The sequence below is a fragment of the Malaclemys terrapin genome, chromosome 5, assembly GCF_027887155.1.
Source record: "Malaclemys terrapin pileata isolate rMalTer1 chromosome 5, rMalTer1.hap1, whole genome shotgun sequence".
NCBI classification, from domain to species: Eukaryota; Metazoa; Chordata; order Testudines; family Emydidae; genus Malaclemys; species Malaclemys terrapin.
The window spans coordinates 113927916-113952846 of record NC_071509.1 but is presented as its reverse complement, the minus strand read 5'-3'; the positions used below and the strand labels follow the sequence as shown (position 1 = coordinate 113952846).

The window sequence follows — 24931 nt, the reverse complement described above, 5'->3', positions numbered from 1 at the left end:
GTTCCAGTGTTTAACCACCCTGACAGTTAGGAACTTTTTCCTAATGTCCAATCTAGACCTCCCTTGCTGCAGTTTAAACCCATTGTTTCTGGTTCTATCCTTAGAGGCTAAGGTGAACAAGTTCTCTCCCTCCTCCTTATGACACCCTTTTAGATACCTGAAAACTGCTATCATGTCCCCTCTCAGTCTTCTCTTTTCCAAACTAAACAAACCCAATTCTTTCAGCCTTCCTTCATAGGTCATGTTCTCAAGACCTTTAATCATTCTTGTTGCTCTTCTCTGGACCCTTTCCAATTTCTCCACATCTTTTTTAAAATGCGGCGCCCAGAACTGGACACAATACTCCAGCTGAGGCCTAACCAGAGCAGAGTAGAGCGGAAGAATGACTTCTCGTGTCTTGCTCACAACACACCTGTTAATGCATCCCAGAATCATGTTTGCTTTTTTTGCAACAGCATCACACTGTTGACTCATATTTAGCTTGTGGTCCACTATAACCCCTAGATCCCTTTCTGCCGTACTCCTTCCTAGACAGTCTTTTCCCATTCTGTATGTGTGAAATTGATTTTTCCTTCCTAAGTGGAGCACTTTGCATTTGTCTTTGTTAAACTTCATCCTGTTTAACTAGCCTGCAAGCTTGTAAAAGCATGGACCATACTTAAGGTCACACACCAACCCTAGGGCTTGTTTTCATGAAGAAATTGCACCCGTTTAATTTAAATCAGTTTTTAAACCACTGCAAACGTCTCTGTGAACACTTATTTCCAGTTAAGAGGGGCTGTATACAGTATAGGAGAGGTCAATTGGGAGCAGGTTTAAGATAACCCTAAATAAGCCTCTTAAACTGGAAAAAAGAGTGTCCACGCAAGGGTTTGCACTGCTTTAACTAAATTGATTTAAAAACTGATTTAAATTAAACCATAAACTTCCCATACAGAAAAGGTCCTAAGTAAACCTGAACCTTTTTTAGGTGTGAAAGAGTTGATTCACTCCTGGCACACCCCTCCTAGTGAGATTTATTGTTATAACAGCACTTTCCTCCCGCACTCTCTGAAAAGAGCCACTCTGGCCCTGGCAGTGGTCTGCCTCTTTTCGTGATTCCACCCCCCCAGCCAGGTGACCGTTAGTTCCACCCTTTCCAGGGTAAAGAAGGAGTACAATACATTAAATTCAAATTAACATACCTCTTCACTCCTTCCTAGGCTGGATCGTCTGCAGACTCTTCACCCCTTCTGAGGCTCTGCAGGGTTGTCTTTCTCCCTGGATGCCCAGTTCCAAACTCAGTAGTCCTTCTCCCCATCATGTCAGGGTGTTTCCACATCACCTTTCCCAGCAGCTAGTAGGGGAGCTCAGTCCCTCCTTCTCTTCTGGGCTCCAGTATAGGGACCCTGTGATGAACACCTAATGTCTGCTACCTCAGCCTGCTCACTGCTTCTCTGGATTTCTTCTTACCATGGCCTTTCTTCAGGTCCTTTTCCACAGCCTCTCTCTGGGCTTACTGTATATCAGCTTCACTCTCTAGGCCTTTCCAGCATTTTCTAGCAGCTAGACTACAGAGTTCTTTCTCCTAGTACTCCCTTCTCATCTGGGCTTCCTCACCACCCAGCTCCTCCTCCAGCTGGGCTTCATCTACATTTTTTCCTGGGCCATCCCCCCCCCCCCAGATGCCTTAACTGAGTTCTTCATCTCCAGTTAACCCTTTTAGTGCCAGGCCTTACTTATTTACATTGCTATAGGTTGGGTAAGGCCTGTTTGAAACTGGTTGCTTCACATGAGGCTTTAAGCCATTTAGGATATATATGGTCCATTATTTACCTAATATATTTTATAAGGGCTTGTCTACACAGGAGAGCTATTCTGGAATAAAATAAAGTATGAGATTAATTATTCCAGATGAACTATTCTGGATTAATTTTTATTTCAGAATAAGAATTCAGACATGGATGGGAAAAGCTAATCTGGTCTGGAATAATTCCATGTGTGGACAAACCCTAATCAATGATTTCCTTAGGTCTGGTGAACTCTGCTTGGCTAGTTACAGTTTTCATATCTTGTGGAGCTCAGAAGCTGCTACAGGGTCACAGTTATGCAATGCGTTGTGGTGAGAGCTCATCCTTACTTTGATGCTGAATCTTGCTTTCCCTTAGCTGGGCTCTGACTTTTGGTATGGAATGGACTTGTATGTTTGCATTCGCTTGCCCTCTTGATGTCAGTAGTAACAACGGTACTATTTATTCAAATGTCTTTCTTCTCAGATCGTGATTATTTGTTTTTGCATATTCCTTGAAAAATTAATAAAGGAAAAAAAAGATATTGATGAAAAAGGTGTGCCAAAATGGAGCATATATGGTTTGTTTTTTAAAACTCTTATCAATCCACTGAATCACTAGGGGCTAGTTTATGGCATTTATACCACATCCCTGTGGAGATGGTGGAGGAATGCAGAGCCCACCATCCCAGCAAGAGCACTGGAGAGATTGTGCCTTCCTGAACCACAATCTTTCTGGGGCTGCTCTGTGCTAATGTGAGGGAGATATGCATAATTTGTTCCATCCATTAGGAGCAGATTAGTCTCTCTAGTGCATTGATTCTGGAAGAAGGAATGCAAAGACTAGGAGCCAGCGGGCCTTTGGAGGCTTCTTGATTGCCTTTCTGCCCCTGCATGGCCATGTAAAGGCCTCTTTCAAGCTGTTCTCTAACAATCTATTTCTAGCTTGTACCTGTCCTTTGCTGCTGGAGCTTATTGTTCCCATATGAAATGGGATTTCTAGTGATAATCTTCCCTCTGTCCCCATCGTTATTTTGTGAAACTCATTCCACAATTCTAATGGACAGAGATTAATGTGCATTTCCTACCAACAGAGGGCAGACGCAGACAGGAAAGGAAAGTGGCTTGTCCTTAAATGCCCTTACATCGTCCTTTCAGATTCCTTTGCACATTAATTTTCATGATAAAGCAGGGAAACAATGTCTGGGTTGTCTCTAGTTTATATTAGTTTAATAAAGGGATTGTCAGTATAAAATGTGCATGTCCTGTGTTTTGTCTGTCACATCATTGTTTTGCAGCTTTTAGAAAAGGAGGCAAGACAAAAAGGCAGTGCAAACTGGCTTGGATCAAGACCTAAGCCAGGTTCAGACTTAACACAGCATCCTGGCATGCAGTGAGGCCCTATGCAAATGTATGTGGGGCCCAGTCTCTCTCCCTCTATTTGGGTGAATTCCCCTATCTCCATGTATCTGCTGACCCAACAGAAGATTGGCAACACCTCATCTGTTTGTGAGGTTGCATAGTCTCTGATGTCTCTCCTACAAGGGCCAGGACCCTAGGATGTGGAGATGAAGAGCAGCTACTCAAGCTGATGCAGGGACCAGCAAGGAATTTGTCTGCTGACAAATGTTAGCACACTTCAGAACTATCATTTCAGGAATCCTGCTTACCTTGGTATGTCTACACTTAAACCACTACAGCCACACAGCTGCAGCTGCACTGCTGTACCACTTCAGCGTACAGACTACCTGTCGTCAGGAGGGGCTGTCCCCTCAGTATAGGTAATCACCTCCCTGAGAGGTGGTAGCTACGTCAACGGAAGAATTCTTCTGTTGACTTAGAGCTGTCAACACCTGGGATAGCCACATCTCTCAGGAGGTTGGATTTTTCACACGCCGAGAGACATAGTACACCAATGCAAGTTTCCCAGTGTGGACAAGCCCTTTGGCAGACATCACTGCATCAGTTACACCTCAGGTTTTGAAAGTTTTTCTCATAACTATAACAGCTAGAGAGTGAGACTAATGTCTGGTCTACACTAGCAAACTAGATTGACCCACCTACGTCACTCAGACACATGAAAAATCCACACCCCTGAGAAATGTAGTTAAGCTGACCTGAGTTCCCATGTAGACAGTGCTAGGTTGACAGGAATTCTTCTGTCGACCTAGCTACCAGCTCTCAGGGAAGTAGTCTTACTACAGTGACAGGAGAACCCCCTCTCGTTGCTGTAGTGTCTATACTGAAGTGCTACAGCAGCACAGTTGCAACACTGCAGCTGTCAAACTGTCAAGTTTTAAATGTAGACATAGTATCAGAGGGGTAGCCGTGTTAGTCTGGATCTGTAAAAAGCAACAGAGAGTCGTGTGGCACCTTTAAGACTAACAGATGTATTGGAGCATAAACTTTCGTGGATGCCCACTTCGTCGGATGCATGTAATGGAAATTTCCAAGGGCAGGTATAAATATGCTGGCAAGAATCAGTCTGGAGATATCGAGGTTAGTTCAATCAGGGAGGGTGAGGTCCTCTGCTAGCAGTTGAAGCATGAACACCAAGGGAGGAGCAACTGCTTCTGTAGTTGGCTAGCCATTCACAGTCTTTGTTTAATCCTGATCTGATGATGTCAAATTTGCAAATGAAGTGAAGCTCCGCAGTTTCTCTTTGGAGTCTGGTCCTGAAGTTTTTTTGCTGTAAGATGGCTACCTTTACATCTGCTATTGTGTGGCCAGGGAGGTTGAAGTGTTCTCCTACAGGTTTTTGTATATTGCCATTCCTGATATCAGACTTGTGTCCATTTATCCTTTTACATAGTGACTGTCCAGTTTGGCCAATGTACATAGCAGAGGGGCATTGCTGGCACATGATGGCATATATAACATTGGTGGACGTGCAGGTGAATGAACCAGTGATGATGTAGCTGATCTGGTTAGGTCCTGTGATGGTGTTGTTGATGTAGATAAGTGGGCAGAGTTGGCATCGAGGTTTGTTGCATGGATTGGTTCCTGAGTTAGAGTTGTTATGGTGTGGTGTGTGGTTGCTGGTGAGAATATGCTTAAGGTTGGCAGGTTGTCTGTGGGCGAGGACTGGCCTGCCTCCCAAGGTCTGTGAAAGCGAGGGATCATTGTCCAGGATGGGTTGTAGATCACTGATGGTGCATTGGAGAGGTTTAAGCTGAGGACTTAGGTGATGGCCAGTGGACATAGTCATACTGTTTTAAATTAACATTTAGATTCTGGAGTAAAAGATAACACCCTAACAAAACAAAAAAAAAAAGAAATGAATATTTGCTCATAGAACTGATATGATTTGACCTAGTTCAAGCCCTGATCTTTGCCTCCCAGAGATGTTGTAAGGTAAATTCACTGATGTTTGTAAAACACTAAGAATCCAAAAATATTAGTTGATGGCTGCAATCTGATTCCTCAATGATGATGATTTATTTGGATTGCAGAAGCACAAAGGGGACCCCAGTCACGGATCAGGGCCCCATTGTGCTTAGGCACTGTACAAACACAGAACAACAAAGATGGTCCTTACATATTTGCCTGGCCTTACAGCTAGAACTTTGACATTTGTAATAATTGATGGATTTTGGGAAGTATGTAGATGAAATATTATGGCCCTTGAATTATGGTTCCAGGCTTGGTTAAATTAACTGCCCTAGGTTTCCCATCAATTGAGTCTATAGCTAAGATGATATACATAACAGAAGTAATTTGATAAGCAGAATTTTCAAAAAGGTGTACACTGGGTATCAAAACAAAGGCAATGATGTTCATAGCTCACTGAAGTATTTATGATGTGTAGGTGGTGGTGCTGTGTACAAATGTCCTGTGTATATTTTAAAGGGTCCCCACAAAGTAATTTTGTACAGTGCCTCTTGTAAAAGTAAAACCCTTTTGTACAAATGCAATTCAGATGTTTGCAAGATATGCTGTTTATATTTTTTATGAAGCCTCGATCAGTACATTGAAAAATAGAGATCAAATATGTCCTACTAGGCTACTGTGGGTTTCTGCAGCAATTTTATAAGCAGTTTGGCAGAATGACCTATTCTCTCAGTCAGACAGAAGCCAAACTATTTATCAATCATTTTTGGCTATACCCTGTGTAATATTAGGAAATTTGGCCAGAAAACTAAAATACTCTGTCCTTCAGGACAATGCTTTGAAAGCTCAGGAGGGAAAGAACTGCAACCTAGCATGCCAAATTAACATAATCTCTCTATGAGATTAATTATTGTTTATGTTCTATAAGCATGAGGTAAGTAGTCCCTACAGTACCCCAGTGAGGTAGGTAAATAAGTCATAGAAGTAAATCATCCACAGGATAAAACAGAAAAGCAGTAGAAGTAGTAGGGCTTAACATTAGACAATATTTGTGTGTGCCTATTACATGGAAAGCAGACAATTGCAGTGAAGAAGTTTTGATCCCCCTTGAGGAACGTCCTCCATGGGATGTGAAAGGAGAAAAGAAGAGTAGTGGTGGCACAGGGGGAGGCCGTGGCAGTTGGAACAATGTTTAGAGTGGGGGGGGGGGGTGCTGAAAATCATTGAACAAAGCTGTTTATGATGGAAACCACGACAAGCCAGGGGGTGCTGTGCCCCCCCCCCCCCCGGAGAGCTGGGGCAGAGAGTGGCACAGCCAGAGGGGCGTGTGGAGGGAGGCTCTCTCCTGGGCACATGAGCGGCAGGTTGCCGCGCAGATGAGAGAGCAGGAGGAGGGGTTTGGCAGGAGGCAGAGCAGAAGACGGGATAAAAGGACGATGAGACTAACCGGCTCCTCACCCTCAACACCAGCCTCCTGGGACAAGGGCAGCCCAAGGCGGCGGGAGAAGCGGCGTCAGCATGAGCGAGCTGTACAGCAAGGCGGAGACCCTGGAGCTGAGGAGAAGGCACATCGGGTGAGCAGGGCCGGTTCAGGGCAAGGGCGCCGGGGCCGGAGAGCTGCCCTTGGCAGCAGGGCAGTGCCAGGCTGTGACCCCAGGTGCGGGGCAGGGGGAGCTGCCTGCGGACAGAGCTGGGCACAGTCCCCCTCTTTGCCCACCCAGCCCGCAGCCCCCTGAGCTTCTCCGCGCCGCGCATCCCTCCTGCTGGTCCCTGCGCTTGCTGGGCTCCATCGCTTCCACCGGCGGTGCGCACGGCGCTTCTGCCCTCAGCTAACCCCGAGACAAACGGGAGGCTTGGGAGGCAGAGCGGCGGCTCAGCCTGGGGCGGGGGATCAGTGTGTGACAGTAAGTACCCTGCGCTCGGTTACATAAATCAGCCTCTATCGCTGTTACATAAAACAAGGATGTTGGTCTTCCTTCCTCCCTCGGCACAAGTTTAGCACAAGCTGGGATCAGAGGCTGCTACATTTTAAACATTTGATCCCCAAGTTTCAGTGCTGCTTCTGCCAGGAAATCTGGAATACAGAATTAAACGACTTTTGCAGCTAGAATAATAGGTAGCTTGTTGCCTTTAAGGTTGATTTTCTAACATAGTTTATTGGAGGTCACTTTTAAATAGACTCAATTCTAGCTGAAATCCATGAGCCCTGTATAATAAATGGAATGAGCATCAGCTAATGGGCTTCATACTTAATTACATACTAGACCTATACAAATGACCAAAAGAATTGAGGGTTATTAATATTGTTAAGAGCACATGGTAACACTACTTTTCCCCCAGAGAACAAAGTGTTTCCACAACAGGATTTTGATGAATAAAATAAAAATGCCTTGTGATCCACGGAGCCATTATAATAATAATTTACAATTCTATAGCACCTTCACAAAGAACATCAAAGTGCTCTAAAAATTACATAACCCAGAAGTTATACAGAGCTACCAGAGGGGAGGGCAGCAACCAGCAGATAGTACATTGAGTAGTTATGTGAAGGGGAAAATTTGGTAAACACCTGCTCTTACATAAAGCTTCAAGCCGGAGCAGATAAAGCAAATCCTGTCCTCTGTTGCACCCAGGCAAATTCACAGTAGCTGCACTGAAGTTAATTGGTTTATCACTGAAACTGAGAGCAGACCCTAGCATGTGATCTTGGTTTTAAAGGTCTCTTATCCCTAGTGGAAATTTCATAGAATTTAGTTCACCTACCTCAGACATATGAAGGCTGAGTCATCCTGTTGGTAACCTGTGGCTTCAGGGAATTTTGGCATGTCATAGTTGGTCCTTAAAGTAGTAAATCATTTTCCTTTGGTACCTTCTATTTGTGTGGCAAAACAATGTTGAGTTTACTTATATCAAATTTAAGTCATCATACATAGGCAGTACCTCCTCATTGTACATAACTGGTGAAAGAAATACAAAGCAAGCAAGAGGAAGATCAGTTTTTTAGTTTGTAATTACGATATTTAAGACTTTGCCTCGTCCTGACAAATGCAGTCTCAAAAACTTACTCATTTAATATACTGTACTTGATGGCAGATTGCAGAAAAGTGAGCACCATAAAACTATGAAACAGAATAGAATGCCCGAAGTACATTTTTAAAATGCTATTGATTGTTTAATTCATGGGCAAATTTAGCACTCATAAAATGGGGGCCTAAAGGGTTTGTCTTGAGTGTAACCTAGCACAGACAGCTATGGTGCAGATTTTCCACAAAAACTCTGTAGTGCTACCTGTTGTGCCACTCTTAAGCCTCATCTGAGTCAAGACTGTGCAATTGTGATATAATGGGAAGTAGGATGAGACTATCAAACACTATTTTCTTTCCTGTGACTTGAGTCAGGATTGAAAGAAAATATGAACTCTACCCTTGTCACGGTGTGCATCTGATACCTATTTATCATTTACTACAAGTTAAATAATATGGTTTCCTCCAGATCATATGGTCTTGATTAATATTTCACTAGGTCATGCCAAGTGAAAAGGTAATTCATCATTGTTAGATATGAAAGTACAAAGATGCTCACTGACTTTCTAATATTATGCTACTACTAAAATACTCACTTGTTTAGACTCCTAGGTGTACATATAATGCCATCAATTGTTTTAATATGCTTTAAAATCAATGCCATCATAGCATGTAGAGCCAGTCATATCTAAGGGCCAGATTTTGTGATCTAGGAGTCTTGCTTGAGTACACATTGCAGGATCAGGCTCTGTAAGGCAAATAGTAATGGAAATCTCATGGAAAGAAGTTACAACTACGAACTGAAAAACTGTACTAAAGAAATTATATTTGATAATGTTCAGTCTGCTGCTTTTCCTCCATTTCATTTTTGAATTGTCTTATGGCAGTAGATTTGCAAGAGTAAATAAAGGGGAAATAGCTCTGAAAGATGCCCCTAGGTAACTGTTTGATCAGGCAGAAATTCAGACACTAAGTTATTTCAAACACTACAAATTATATTTTATGAGTAACAGTTCGGGTCCAAGTACACAATTAATTGTATTGCATCAGGTCACCAGACAAAATGGACAATAAGGATGCTTTTAGTAAAGCAGTTTTGTTATTTGGAAACAATCACATCCCTCTTAGGTTAAGTACTAGTAAAGGTTTCTAAATGCTTTCTCCCTGTTCACTAATATTTCGGAATATAACTGTATAGTAGGAATATGTGTCAGTGTTGTATGCTCAGAAAAGAAAAAAAGAGGGGAACATTTTCAGAAGTGCCTAAGTGACTTTCTCAGACTAATGAGAGTCTGTCTCATTAAAAGTCAGTGGGATTTGGATGCTTTTGAAAGCAAGGCTTAGCCACTTTTGAAAATTTTACCCAGAAAATCTCAGTACCCTAAGCCTGATTTTTCAGAAGTGCTGAGCACCTCTGAAAATTAAGTCCATCATGTATTGGCATTTTGTTCTAACATATGAGATTTATAGAGTCCATACATCAAATTCAGCATAGTCTTCCACTGTGCAATCAATTTTTGGCCATATATTTTAAAAAAGTTCTTAAAAATTAATCCTATTTCCAGAGAGTTAATTTTATGTAAACTTTCATAAAATGTGTAAATTAATAGGACTGTGTCAGACAAACATAGCTAGACATCCAAGGATGCAATACAGTGCACATTCCATTGTGCTCACAGGAAACCATACACAGGATTTTTATACACAGGGACACTCAGGAAGGTTAATCCGAACTATGTTTTAAACTGAATGAGTTAAATCGTATTAAACTTCTGTGTAGACGCTTTTATTCAGAATCCAAGTGGCCTTAATTAAGTTTCACCACTGCAATTCTGAGCATGTGTGTCTCCACACAGGAGTTTAATGTACTTTTAAATCACTCCTTTAGTTAATTTGGATTAATTTTTCTCAATGTTCCCATGTTCAAACCTGTAGATACAAAAACAGGGGTTTGAAAATAACCTAATTAAGGACCTGCTCCTGTTCCCATTGAAATCAATGGAAGCCTTTCCATTCATTTTAATGAGTTGGTTCAGGCCTCACTTGACCATCAGTTAAACTACAACACAGTATCCAAAAAAATCATGTTGCTTCACAGTCACTTCATAGAAGAGATGGTCTCATTAACCTATAATTTACTGAATGGCTTTTGTGATTTTAGTATTTCAAGCTTTGCCACTTCACTGATATAAAATAGTGTATTCCCTGAACTTCAGCAGCTGTCCATATGAAGGTGAAGGTGCCTTTGACGTCAGTGGCAGCTTTGCCTGTGCTTTGACTGCAGGAGTTCGTGGGATTTAGTTTTTGTTTTCCTAAGCCCTGAGATCATCAACTCTCAAGATTCCAAGGCAGGGCAACAATTGAGCAAGCTGAAATAATGTTATTTTATACTTTTTAGACCTTCATGCAAAGTTTTCTTTGCTAAAGACCCTATCAAGATAGTGCGTGCTCAGGGGCAGTATATGTATGATGAGAACGGAGAAAAATACCTGGATTGTATCAACAACGTTGCACATGGTAAGTACAAAAACTCCATTGACTAAGTTTACGTCATTCCCACTAGAAATCAGAAGATCCTTTTTTCAAGACAAGCTGATGGTGCCAAATTCAAGAGAGCTCCCTGACTTTTTTTGTGTGATTCAGTAACTGATCACATGTCAGTAATTATTAATAATTTCTCGTTTAGTTGGCCACAGCCATCCAGATGTGATAAAGGCTGCAGTGAAACAGATGGAACTGCTCAACACCAATTCCCGATTCCTGCATGACAACCTTGTCCAGTATGCAAAGCGCCTCACAGCTACCCTACCAGAGAAACTCTCCATTTGCTATTTTGTTAACTCTGGGTATGTCTGAAGGATTTTTCATTGACACTATTTTGTTGCTGTTTAACAAGGACATTGTCAGGTCAATTAAGGCCCAAATTTTAAACTGTGAACAGGGGTTTAACAAAAGTAACACAAATGTTTCCATGGAAATTTATTTCTAAATAACTCCAGGAAATTTTTTTTTGTTTGTTTTGGTCAGACTCAAAAACATCCTGTGCAGTGTTTGCTACCCTCACCTTGCTGTATAGTCTTAGTGCATGAAAACCAGAAAGTGAAACTGGCTCTCAGCAAAGTGAAATGGACTAGTCGGTTTTCATTTTCTATGCCAAGCTTATGCGAAAAGGAAACAAACAGGATGTAAATAATAGGAAAATAGATAATTTGGTCAAACTAAACTAAAATGCTTACCAACCTTTTTAGTCAATGTTCTTGGCTTCACTGAAAGAAATTACACGTTCAAATGCATTTTAATCCCAGATCCCCAAACAGGTATATACAGCACCAAATTCATCCCTGGCATAAATCCCTGGAGAAATCAATGGCTTAGGGGACAGGTCCTGAACTCTGATGATTGGTATGATCGGTCTTTAGCAGGGAAAATCCAGCTGTGATTGGAATCAATGGCAGTTTTCCCATTGACTTCATTAGGACCAGATTTGACCCACAATATGGAAACTTTGAAGCAGTGATGATCCTTTTCTATAACAACTAGAGGAGACTACAGCAGAAAGAGCTGATACCATGTATTTTCTGAAAATAGATCTGTGTATTTAGAAACAAGAGGGATCAAAAGAAAGAAGAAAACCCAAAAATAAAATTCAGCAGAGAAATTTACTCAATTCTCTTTGGTTGATCTCTGTAGAGGCATTAGGCGGGTCTGTTTTAATCAACAGTCCTCATTCTAATACAAAATGCTAAATGCTGCTATTCTTCAGTCCAAATAGATTTATAACCCAATATCCCTAAAGGGAGTGGATCTTTTTATTTAGCAAGGAGCTTGCACATATCAGTACTACCTAAAATCCTTATTTAGTCATTGCTGTAACATAGCCCCAGAGTGACTTGTCATGACAAGTCTGGTTGCTTCTTCTTGTTCCAGCAAATGGATCATTGGGGTATGTGGGTTGTACTACATTTTAAAGGGGGCAATATTGCAATAAAGATTATATATTTTGTTTGGGATGTCTTACTGACAGAGGCCTATCTAAATCTTTCTACAAGATAGTATGATGTACTGTAGGTTGATGGTTAGAGAGTAGTATGGTTTGGTGCTGAGTGAGAGCCCTGACTTTCAAAGTAAACTTGGGTCTTCATCTGGGCCTGCTGCTACAAGGCGCAGAGCGGGATCTGGTCCATGTGGAGGCTGGGGAGCTGCTGGGAATTTTGTAACTTTAATATGAGGGGCAGTTGCATTGTTCTCCCAGCTGCTGTATGGAGTGGTGTTATCTGTACAAAGGGGAGGTAAAGTGCCCACAAGCAAACAGGGCTAGGGGAATAAAGCATCTCTTTGTTTGATACATATACAAAGACCTGTTTTCCCTCTTATGTGGTATTTATGTTCTGAATCATAGCATTCTAATCTGTATAACAAAGCCCGCTGTGTTGATTGTTTGTATTCATCAATTCCATACCCTTTTTCTGTTTTAAATTAAAATGACTGATAAGTGCTTGCTAACCATCTAGCCCTGGTGTTGCAATAAACCATTCTGTACTGTGTATAGTCCCCTAATGTGTTTATTATTCGGTAGATCTGAAGCCAATGATCTCGCCTTACGACTGGCTCGGCAGTATCGTGGACACCAAGATGTGATCACCCTTGACCAGTAAGTTTGCAGAATAGCATATATGAATGCAGCTAGCCACTTCCGCAGTATCTTTATAGGTGGACTCTATATAGTTGTATGGTATATTTCAGTGAAAAATCAGCATTGTTGCCTTCATACAAACATTATAATTAAATACAGAAGGCTCCATTTAAAGTAATGCTAACTAGGTTTTGAGCCACAATCTGACAACAAGTAGTAAACTGAGATGTGAAGGGACACTAAAGTTTGGTGGGCCTGAAAGCTGAGCTACCATGATAGATGTCCTAAACTAGGCCAGATCTCTCTCACTTACGCAGGCAAAACATCCAGAGAGCTACACTCAATGGATGTTTTGCCTGTGTGACAACTACAGGACTAGAAAACTTACAATTCTATATATGTGGGCTTGTGGTGGGGCCAGGGGGGTTTAGTTGATCCATGCTGGGTTGTTTTTTTTTGTTTTTTTTGTTTTTAAATCCTAGACACACACTGTCACAGTGGCCAAACTGGTGCTACAATATTAAGAACTAACTTTTCAAAAGGGCAGATGCCCAGCCTCCCTTTTGCCATGCTATAAAATTGTGCCTACATAATTAACTGGAGCAAATCTGAGTGTTTGTATCCCCGACTATCTGATTTGCAGCCCTCTTTTAGAGTCTGCCAAAGTCAGACTACATTTACTAAATCCCAGGTTTAAGGGCCCTTATGGAATACCTCAGTGGAGGGGATCCCAACACCTAAGTGCAGTGGCAGCTGTGCCCTGCCTGTGCAACAATCGTGGATGCATGTGGCAGCTGATGGCTGGAGCAGAGGTGGGACATGGAAGGCTGGAGATGGGAAGGTGGCGAAGGTGTACTGGCTCCCAGCAATTCTGCATCCTTTCAAAAGCCTATGGGCCACTGTTACAGGTAGACTTAGGAAGACACCAACTGTGTCTGTCCTTGCAGTGGCAGGGATGAATTTTGCTTATTGGTTCCAATCTTGCTCCACTGAAGTGAATAATAAAACTCCCACTGCCTTCATTAGGTTCAGGCGTGGTCAAATTAACTTGAGCAGCCCTCACAAACACCACCCCTGGGTTTCTGGGTACTTTTTTTTAATGCTGTGTTGTGTGTGCGCAGTTGTGAATTTTAGCTTTTCTAAAACCTTAATGATAGTGATTTTGCATTTAACTCCCATTGCAGTGCTTACCATGGTCATGTTTCTTCTCTGATTGACATTAGTCCATATAAATTTAATCAGCTGGGGAAGGAGGGCAAAAAAGAGTTTGTGCATGTGGTGAGTATTTTTTCAATTGCATATAAATTACTGTCCTTTGTAAGTGTTTTTTCCCTTTCCTCTAGTCATTTCAAAATCTGCCTGTGTGCTGGCTTTATTTCCCCAGATAAAATTATTCCTAACCTGTCAGACTACACACTCCTGTCATTTTATATCAAAGGATTAAATTCAGCAGAAATGTTTGCTACTGGATTTGTAACAAGTGGCTTATAATTAGCTTTAATGCTGAATTGGCTCATGCTATTACCATGAATTGTGATATATTATTTGATGGGTAGGGAAATCAGTAAACAGCTGTTGTGTAATTAGCGCTCATCTGGTTAAAGCTAGAGTGAGCCCCCCATTGCAGATCTCCAGCCCCAAGTAAGCTGGATGGAGGCCTCCATATATCTCCCACTCTAGAACTGGTGCTACAGCTCTCCATGCCAATGCCATTCCCCAGGCTGGTTTCTATTTTCCAATGACTCCTCCCCGGCCCTTGGTACCCTCCTCACACTGTTTGTAGGGGTTGGCAAGCATGTGGAAGGCCCACCTTCTCTCACAAAATAGGAAGCCAAGTGGTACAACTGAAGCATAGGTTTCCCGTGGAAGGAAGGGTCATCAACCATTCTTGCAGTCTGTAAGAACTGGAGTCAGTTAGCACTATAGACCAAGAACTGGCAGTGGCTACGGGCTGAATGGATGTATGTGGTGGAAGGCTCTTTGAAGAATGGAGGCCTGTAAGGTTGCTAGCACTAAGTGGCTAAGGCTGCCGCTGAGGAAAGTGCATTGAGATCGCTCTGAATAATGACTACATGGTTATTCCCTGAATGAGTTAAACTTAAACAAGGGGAATAGTCCTGCCCTCATACATTTACTCATCTCTGTATTTCCTATAAACAGATCAGCACTAAGCCCTGAAAAAGAAGATCTTAGGCAAATACCTATTTCACATCTAAGGGAAAGTATCTTTCCTGTAATACATGGTACAATCTTCAACTCCTAATAGTGTACATAAAATTCAAGGCAGAAATTCAGAATATCCAAAGTTTGTGATATGTATGAGAGAAAGTGGTATTTTTTTCTGATACAGTTACATCCCTAATGAAAAACACTGGGAACTGTCCAATAGAAAATGAATATTGCAAGGAGGCATGCATTTGAGATAAACTCTGCTGCTTTCAGGCTCCTTCTCCAGATATCTACAGAGGAAAATACAGGGAAGATCATCCAGATCCAGCAAGTGCTTATGCAGATGATGTGAAAAAGATTATTGAAGAAGCTGAGAAGGATGGGCGCAAGGTTTGTAGCATGAGCTGTAGAAACATTGTAACCCTGTTCAGGTTTAGTAATGAAACTACATCTGTTGGCAACAGAATAGGGGGGAAAGGGGACAAAAGATCAGCATCTATACGGTGCAATTTCTTCTCCTTTTCTGCCTTCACTCTTCTGTTATGGGTTTTATATTCTAAGGCTTCCATTGTCCCCTTGATGCACTTTCATAACTCTCATTAACATCCATGAAAGTTATATGCAAGGATCAAGAGGAGAATAGACTCATAAAGGAGCAAATAAATCCAAAATACTGGTAGTTGAATTCACTATTTTGTGAGCCTTTGAAACACAGTCAAGCTTTCAGTCCTATTTGAGAGATTATGGTGAAAGACCTAGACAGGCTATGCAGAAAACCACTGCCTGGAGAACTGATAAATGAGGAAAATCATATTTCTAAATTCACCATTGCATTCAAGCACATTGAGATAAATTTATTGCACTTTCACGCCTCGAAGCTTGGAATCCATGTACAAGCTGGTGATCACCACCACCCTTAACTTCTATAAAATTTGATTTAGAATGTCTGTTTCTCAGTGCTTCCTGGGGCAATTCTAATTTTTTTGAAGACTGCTAGGGACTGATCTAAAGCCTGCTGAAGCCAATAGAAAGACCGCAATGGATATTGGATCAAACAGTCCCCTTTTAGTCCAAAGGTTTACATCACCTGTCTTTTAGTTTCTTCATCAATTTTTTTTCTTTTTTTGACTAACGGACAGTTTTTCTTTTCTTTTCTTGTCTTCCTTTTTTCCCTCCTTTTGCATATCTTCTTAGGTTTTGGTGCCGTAGACCTGTGACAGGACAAGTTGTGATAAAGGCTAAAGTCTCACATGCTATGGGGACCCTCGTACTGTTTGGCAGTAGTGTGCCTCTTCGAATATAGTGTTCGCTTCTTTACACGTTTCCGCTCGACCTTGTTTCCAGGAAGACTGCACTGCTGGCCAGCTCGCGTGCTCCTGTTGATGCTCAGGGAGGGTTGCACAAGCGGTGTGGGAGGCAATCTGTTACATAGCAGACTTGTGGTGACGCTCCTGGGAGATTTGGGGTAACACTGTCTGTGCTGCACAGACTTAATGTTGACAAGGAATGTAAAACTTGATGTTCCAGTGTATCTGATCTGCTGCTGTTGCCCTTTCTGATTTGGAATAACTACTTTTTTTCCATTCCTAGCAACTGGAATTACTTCACCTATAGATTCTCTTTTGTGAAGTGCCTTGCCCTAATGTATTGCTTGTTTAGCCATTTGCCTGAGGCAGGGGTGCCCAAAGCATAGCCAGGGTGTTCTAAAAATGCAAACTCTGTCTGCCCTGTCCCTGGCCACCACAGGTTTCTACTGCTGGTGTTCCCTGACACTAAGCAATTTCTATTAATCTATCAGGGAAATCACAAGTACCAGTAAGTATGTATTTTTAATTGAAATTTCTATGTAAACTTACATGGACCTTATGAGCCTGATCCAACTCCCACTGAGGCCAGTGGGCCATCAGTAGCTGGTGGTTTAGGTCCTGGATGTGGCCCTTTGATTTCTGGCAGGCTGCCAGCGTGGCCCTTGGTGTTGCAAATTTGGGCACCCCTAATGGAAATCTTATGCTATAGCCATTGACAACAGACCACAGCTGTCCATCCCAGCATGTTATTAAAGTCACCCGACCCAGATATTTACAATTTCTTTCTGTAAGCGTTAGCTTATTTGCAAAGGCTAGATAGAGGAACATTGCTCTTACTTCATCTTCTTTTATGTAGATTGCGGCCTTTATTGCTGAATCCATGCAGAGTTGCGGAGGCCAAATAATTCCACCTGCAGGCTACTTCCAGAAAGTGGCAGAGTATGTACAATACTTGGAATGGGCATAGCTGAGAAGTTATGCAGAGTAATAGGTGAAGGCTGTAGGCTTATTCTATTAATCCCTTAGGGGTTTTTTGTCCTTCCTTTTTGTTCCACCTTTTAAACACCATTATGTAACTCACATCCAATGGAATTTTTAGTTATCAATCGCTTTAAAAAATACAATCCATATGTTAAAAAGCAAATAAGTGGCTTGAAATGGAGTAATTTAAACATCAACCATAAAATGCAGTTGTGGGGTTTTGTCTGAAATCTTCTAAATTAATTGTATGCTCATCGGGGTCAGGGACTGAGTCAAATTGTAAACTTCTGTAACACACCCTCCTTTGTGCTAAAATTAGGCCTGGACACTAGAATCCTATTATGTGGTGTGGCATTTGGACTGTTCCTTTTGTTTTCAGATATGTGCATAAGGCAGGTGGCATATTCATAGCTGATGAAGTCCAGGTTGGTTTTGGTCGAGTTGGGAAACATTTTTGGGGTTTCCAGTTGCAAGGCAAAGACTTCGTACCTGACATTGTCACCATGGGAAAGCCAATTGGCAATGGCCATCCAATGTCTTGTGTGGTTACAACAAGAGAGATTGCTGAAGCCTTCGGTGCCTCTGGATTGGAATATTTCAACACGGTAACTTTCTAGATGAAAGTCTTCCTTTTTGTTCCTACAGCAACTTTAGTCTGTATTCAGTGCTTGCAGAAGATGCTGGGTTGACAGAGCTGGAGAACTGTAAGGGCCTAAGTTTAAAAAAACTCTGTATCTGCCTTTGGAGCCAGATTTTCAAAAGAGCTCTGCTCCCATGTAGACTCCTAAAAGGAAGTGGTCAGGTTTTCAAAAGTGCTCAGCACCCAGCAGCTCCCATTGAGAACCCAAATTCCATGGAGCCCTTGTTTTCTTTACCTCTCAGGGGTAGCTAAACACTCTCCCTGTATCAGGAAACACTGGAGCTGTGCAGATATTACAAAGCCACTACTTTGATTTCATCTTGCCTGTTCAGTCAGATGTCTGCCATCTTCTCTATTGTGATTGAGTCTTGTCACTAACTGCAGCCAAGTTCCATTACTTAGTCTGAGTCCTTTTAAGCTTTAGATTGCCGAGATTCTGAGATGTGGCTATGGAACTGAATGACTGGAATGCCGTAAATGCTATTCAGTAAGAACTGTGAAAAAAACACCATCAGGGTCGATTCATATCATCAACTTCTTTAAAAGAATGAATGATTGTAATGTTTCACCCTATCCAGTAGAAGATAATGGCTCACATTGTCCCTCTGAGCTCACATATGGAGGGGACACTGAACATGGATCTTACCTTTTCCGTATGGAAGGCTGGTCAACTGCCTCAACAGCATCATCCCTTTCTCTCTCTCACAGTTGCTGGACCACAAAAATAGGGTGATGCAGGCCAGTAGTTGTCCAAGCTTCTGAATCTACAAAAAAGGGGGCAGGATTAGATAGTTTTATGGATCACAAGAATATCCAGAGTTGTTATAGTTAATACCAAAAATGAGTATTGGAAGGGATATAAAACCTCAAGTTTGGGGGCTTAAACAACTCTTTAACTATTAAGAGTGAGGATGAGATCTTCAGGGGTGCATGGGGGGAGGGGAAATGGAACAGATTACCCCACATCTGTCTACTGCAGGGTTTCTTGCAGCTGCCTCTGAAGCATCCAATACTGGCCATTGTCTATAACAGGATACTAGACTTCAGGGCTGATACTGGACCTCCAGGCTGATACAGCATGGCAATTCCCGTGGTCCTATGTTATTGCAACCTGAGGCTGAGGAACAATTGGGGAGGGACATCTTGGGTGCACCCCTCTGCATTGCATGGTTGGGGGGAGAGGAGCAAGGGAGGGAGGACACTGTATCCCATTTTCTTCCTGAGCAACCAAGCAGGGACTAAGCACAATCTTGCCTAAAGTCCCTTTCTTTAAGCTTTGCTCACAGCTTACTGACACGGGAAATGTTAATGAAGCCCCCAAGGATGGAGGCAGAACAGAATTTCAACCACTTTGTTTTCCCATTTGTCTTTGCCTTCAGTTTGGAGGCAATCCAGTGTCCTGTGCTATTGGCTTGGCTGTGCTTGATGTAATTGAAAAAGAAGATCTCCAAGGAAATGCCATACGAGTAGGGAATTATCTAACAGAGCTGCTGAACAAACAAAAGGAAAAACATCCTTTAATAGGAGATGTCAGGTAGGTACCTCAGGGTACAGTTAAGAAGTTCCCAGGCAGAAGGTGGGACAGAGAAGTGGTTATTCTGGTAGCCCAATAGGTGAAGAACATAGGACAAAAATGAGGAAATTGTAAGTGATGATTATGTCTCGTTTTTATTTGTAAATTATCCAAAAAAATTGATCCTCTCCAATTTTCTGGTTTTTGGTTTTTTCATGTCATGAGTTAAAATCCCAATCCAAGCTATTTGGACCTACAGGAGATAACGAGACACTTTTCTCTTTAACTGACAAGGCAACTTTATTAAGTCAGCTATATGTATATCTTTACAAATAGCACTGAAGAACTTAGTACATGAAAGTGTAGTATCTTTCTCTATATATTTGACTCACTTGCTGGAATTGTTGGAGCAGTGTTACTATCTGTGCAAGAGAGGGGCTTTCCTATTGGACAGTGGATCTCATCCTTCTTCCTCCCTTTATATTCTAGGGGTATCGGTTTGTTTGTTGGAGTAGATCTGGTGAAGGATCAACAAAAGAGAACACCTGCAACAGCTGAAGCTCAGCATATCATCTACAAGTAAATATTTATCTTCTGTGTCCATGCATAAAGTACACTGGGGCAATCTCAATCTAACCATTTACCAGCCTTTTCTTAAGGAGGTTGAAAACCTTGATTTTTCTCCAGCAGATGTATACACACAACTTTAACTGGAAATTAATATAACATTAGATTTAGCATTAGAAAACTCAGATAGTGGCCCAACCCCTGGTGTAAGTAGATGTAATTCCCTGACCTTCAGCATTGTTATCTACATACAGCTGATTGGCATTTGGTCTGATGCACCTCTCTGAATTCTGACATGTACAAGTTACATTGTGCACTTAGATGCCTTTTTACATGTGCATCATTTGTTTTCTACACAGACTGAAAGAACAGCGGATCCTCCTGAGTGCTGATGGACCCCATAGAAACATTCTGAAATTTAAACCACCGATGTGCTTCACTATGGAAGATGCAAAGCTTGTAGTGGACCAGACTGATGAACTCCTCACAGGTATGCATGCATACAGAATGTTCCTCCTTGTTCATTTCCAAATGACATGCAGGAAACACCCCCTAAAAGCACTGAAATCTAGACCATTATGTGCAGAAAATCGCAGCAAAGATTCACAGGAAAGCTGGCTTTTAGAACTTTATTTCCCTCTCCTTGACAGAGCTTTTCCCCAGGCTCTATCCTAACACACTTTCTTAATGCAGTTTATTATAAACTATGTATAGGGCCCTTTATTTACTTCTATGAAAACCTGCCAGGCCAAATCCTGCACTTACTTCTGCCACAACCCCATTATTTATTATTATCTGTTTGTTTCTGGTGGTACCCCTAACATGGTAGGCAGCAGAGTTCCTGCCCTCAAGGGTTTTGAAGTTAATGGGATTGCAGAAGGTGTAAGTCACCACAGCATTTGGCCCACTGACTTTAAAGAGGTTGCACAGGTGTTGGATAGATCAGTAAATGGCTAAACTTTTCAAAGTGACCTCTAATATTGGATTCGTCAGTTTTTCATTGCACAACTTTCAACATGATGGGTCAAATTCTGCTCTCCTTTACATCCCTGCAGTCCTGCCAACTCCTCTGTCCTGTGGCAGGCAACTGGCCCAATGCCAAATGACTCCAGAAATGTGGGAGCATAAAGGCATCTTTACATTCTCTACTCCTCATCCGTATCGAGTACTCCTTGGCCACAACTGAGGATCTGGCTCAGTGGAGTTCATCATCATCATCATCATCATGTTCCTATTAGGCCTCTGGCGTTTAGGGCAGTGACGAAGCTCCTCCACTCCTGTCTGTTTCTGGCAAGTCTTTCAATGATCTCCAGCTGTGCCCCAGGTTTTTCACAGCTCGGCTTCCACAGCTCTTCACCATGGTTGTTTTCGGATGGCCTCATTTTCGCTTGCCTTCAGGTGTCCATCTTATTGTTACTCTGGTGATGGAATCAGTTTCCATCTGAAGCACATGACCAATCCACTTCCAACACCTCCTGTAATGATGGTGCTCAGATCCTCTTGGCTGGACTGTGTCAATAGACTTGGTTTGACATTGTTCTGGGCCAAAAGATACAGAGGATTTTTCTGAGGCAGGTTGTATGGAATGAAGACAGTTTGGACATGTCATACTTTCTCATTCCCCAGCATTCTGCACTATAAAGTAGTGTTAAAAGTACGCAGTTCTGATAAATCTTGAGTTTGTATTTTAATGATTTTCAGACTGTATTTAAGCTCCTGAAGGTGTTCCTGGCTTAATTGATTTTGTTCTGGATGTCCTGGCTTGTTCCACCATCCTGGAGTTACACTGGTGTAAATTAAGTCAAAATTAGGCCCTTTATTTATGTGCAGACCTGAAGACAGATCTGTACAGAAGTGCAAAGCTTGCAAATTTCCCCTCTGCTCTGAATGTCCACCATCCTCAGGCTACTAATCATGATAAATTCATCATTCTCCAACGAGGTGTGTTAGAAAGGGTTAATTAGTTCTTCAGTTAAGCTTATTATCTTTCTGTGCAGTGAACATGTGGCTAGTAGCTCAAGTGCAGTATTGCCAAGGTAATAGACATTACGCCTTTTTATGGGTGCAATTATCGTAACAGGGACAATGCTTGGCAATGAATACGATCATTGAATACTTTTGCTTGTTTTAGCTTTGGAAGAAGCAACTGGAGCCAGGACAGGAAATGGAAGATCTTCAACTGCACAACATAAAAGAAAAGTATGTTTTCTTTTTGGTGTCTTAAAAAAAAGGTGTTGGGGAAACACGTACAAATGACTTTAGTGAAGGTATAGCATAAGTGTAAGTGATCTAGACTGATGTAACTGAGATCAGAATCTGATCTATGATTAGAGAAGACAGAAAACAATCTGAAAGATTCCTGTTACTGAACAAATATGAAGAGCTGAGTAACAGACTGTATTCTTTAAATATTATTTTAAAAACGTTTCAAGCATTTCACTTCCAACTTATACTTTCGAGTATGAATAGCCTACATGATTGGACCCCATAGAATGTAATGTTAGCCTTGGGCACTAAAAATATGCATATTACAGATGGCCCTGCAAGGTTCCCTAAAGAGCATATGCTGTATGTGTTTTCGGGAACCGAAGGGCTGGAGAGCAATAATTGAATATCCCAGTAGGATGACTATTAAGGCAGAGACCCTATACTAATGGCTACTCTAGAAATACCATAAATGGGGCCTATGCCTCCTCTCACATACACTTGTGTAAAATTGGAATAACTCCATTGATCTGAATGGAATAGCTTCACTGAAAGAGGAGAATCAGGCAGACAGTTTCCTAACCCTAAAGCCAAAGTATATGATTAGAGATTGATACAAACATATGCTCATTCATTGAAACTTTGTGTGTTTCAGATGACTAATGAAGGGAATTCCCAGTCAGACTGCATTAGTGAAAGCATCAACCATATCAACGGAACTGCCTGCAGACAAAAAAATGGCTTCTACGCTGATAACCGTGCAGTGCCTTGTAAAAGGATCAGAACATGAAAAGAGAAGTTTTCTTTAGATCAGTGTATTTAAAAAGACAAAAAACAAGAAAAGGCTGAGTGGATGTGTGCAAGTATCATACTGATTATTTAGGGTCCAATCCTGCCTTCCTTACGTGAGCAAGACTCCATGTAGCTTTATTGGTAGTTTAAACTACATTTTCTCCTACATAAGGACTGCAGGGTCAGGCCTTTAACTTAACCAGATAAGGGTATGCTAAATAAAGTTCTGATTTTTTAACCCTCTTGGGTCATCATATTTAGGCTTGGTATAAGTGGATGCAACGCCACAGAAATTCATGGAGTTGCTCCCGCTTATGTAAGGTCTGAATTTGGCCCATGGTGCTTAATAACCATGGAACCACTGCACCAATCCTATTAAATCCTTGTTTGCGAAGCATTACACCTTTTACTGTATTTGAAATTTCAGTATGCAATATTGAGATGTTAATTACTTTCCATGTTTTAATGGCTCAGTTTACAACACAAACCTAGAGAGACAATTCACACTGGGAAAAGATTTAGGGCCTACGGACCAGGTCCTCAGCTGATATAAATTGGTATTGCTGTAGTGAAGAGAATAGAGCTCTGCCAAGTTTAAGGATTGGGGTGGGTGTATCCAATTATATGAACACAACATGTATGCAAGATTCTCACTTAATATTTAGAGATGAAGAGAGTTTGGATCATATTTTTTTGCATAGCAAGTGACTATAATTTATTAAACTTTTTGTCATGGATAAGTGGCAATCTACTCAGTAAAAATTACTGTAAAGAGAATCTGTTTAAAACAAAAGGCATCTTTCCATGCACAACAAATGCAGGAAGATTTTAAAAATCAATTACTTTAGCATCAGGCTACCATGAAAATGAGATTTCCAGGGGTAACCTCAATTTGAATTCTTATGATTTTAGACATTTTTAATTGCTCTACTAGCCTTGTACAAAATCGGGTCTGATTCTTTGAAGTGCTGAATGCTGTCAACTCCCATGGAAGATAGTCAACAAACTTTGAGGGTGCTCTGCACCTGGCAGGATTGGGACCTCAAACATATAACATTTGTTACATTACTAAAAGGGGAGTTCCACAGAATAGAGCGTGAGACACAGAACAAACTAACACAAGGATCAGGCGGTATTTTTACTCCAGCTTCCCACCTGGGTTTGCGTGGGAGGAGAATCCAGAGAAGCTCAGATGGCTCCCCTCACTCGCCCCAGCTTAAGCACTTTGGACTTGTTTTTCTGCCTCTAGCAGTAACATGGACCTTGAATTGCACAGTGTGAGTGTTAAAGTTGGATCAGGGCTTTCAAGTGCCACAATTTTAATGCATGCACAAGTAGGCTTTATGGAACTAATTGAGGGCTTTTAAAAATTAGTTATATTTACTTTAACAAAGACATTATGGCTTTATAATTTTCATTTACTAAGTCTTGCTGTTTTATACTTGCTGTAAATGACTTTTCATTAATTGCATATGATGACTGAAAACTAAGAGATACTGCTATTTCTAGTCAGTCTTATCTAGTTTTATACCTTCAACCATTATGTTATATTGGTATTTTCTGTATGAACTCTTCTGGTAACATCAAGCCAGCTCATTATCTGTTCAGTGGTCCTTGGTTATTTCAAAAATTAAAGTTATTTGTAACCACAAAGACCTTGTGCACTTTGTTTTGAATTTAACCATTTACTCTTTTAAAAACCCACTTAGTTAATGAGGAAAGTAGTGTTCCAGTGCTTACTCCTGTCTACCTCCCCCAAGCCAAGGGTTGCCTGCAAATTCACAGTTATATACAGGCATAGCCTACCCATGTTATAACATGGCTTTATTGCATAGATTATAAACTAGTCAGGTTTGGCTATACTGGAATCTAAAATGGGCTTTAGCACCTTTCTAGAACAGTTTTTAAACACTTCTAAAAAAGTCTCTCATTTAGAAGCAATAGAAAATCTTCATACTCTATCTGTGGCAGTCTTATTTTAACATGGCATATATCCCCATGCA

The 24931-nt window shown here is 41.4% G+C and overlaps 1 protein-coding gene across 1 annotated transcript; it reads left to right on the top strand.

The window, feature by feature from the left end:
- Positions 1-6540: 6540 nt before the first annotated feature.
- ETNPPL (ethanolamine-phosphate phospho-lyase) lies at positions 6541-24581 on the top strand. Its single transcript, XM_054030538.1, has 13 exons — positions 6541-6672; positions 10520-10638; positions 10808-10967; positions 12698-12772; positions 13939-14032; positions 15197-15313; positions 17087-17169; positions 17591-17816; positions 19231-19385; positions 19854-19943; positions 20291-20421; positions 22063-22130; positions 22792-24581. The coding sequence occupies exons 1-13, from the start codon at positions 6617-6619 to the stop codon at positions 22924-22926; spliced, it is 1509 nt and encodes a 502-aa protein (XP_053886513.1). The 5' UTR covers positions 6541-6616; the 3' UTR covers positions 22927-24581.
- Positions 24582-24931: the final 350 nt, after the last annotated feature.

Excerpts from the sequence above, each read along its gene's own strand:
- ETNPPL (XM_054030538.1), top strand. The coding sequence starts at position 6,617 with ATGAGCGAGCTGTACAGCAAGGCGGAGACCCTGGAGCTGAGGAGAAGG. Across the intron at positions 10,968-12,697 it reads TGCTATTTTGTTAACTCTGG|ATCTGAAGCCAATGATCTCG; the intron begins GTATGTCTGAAG and ends ATTATTCGGTAG. Across the intron at positions 19,386-19,853 it reads CCTTTAATAGGAGATGTCAG|GGGTATCGGTTTGTTTGTTG; the intron begins GTAGGTACCTCA and ends TTTATATTCTAG.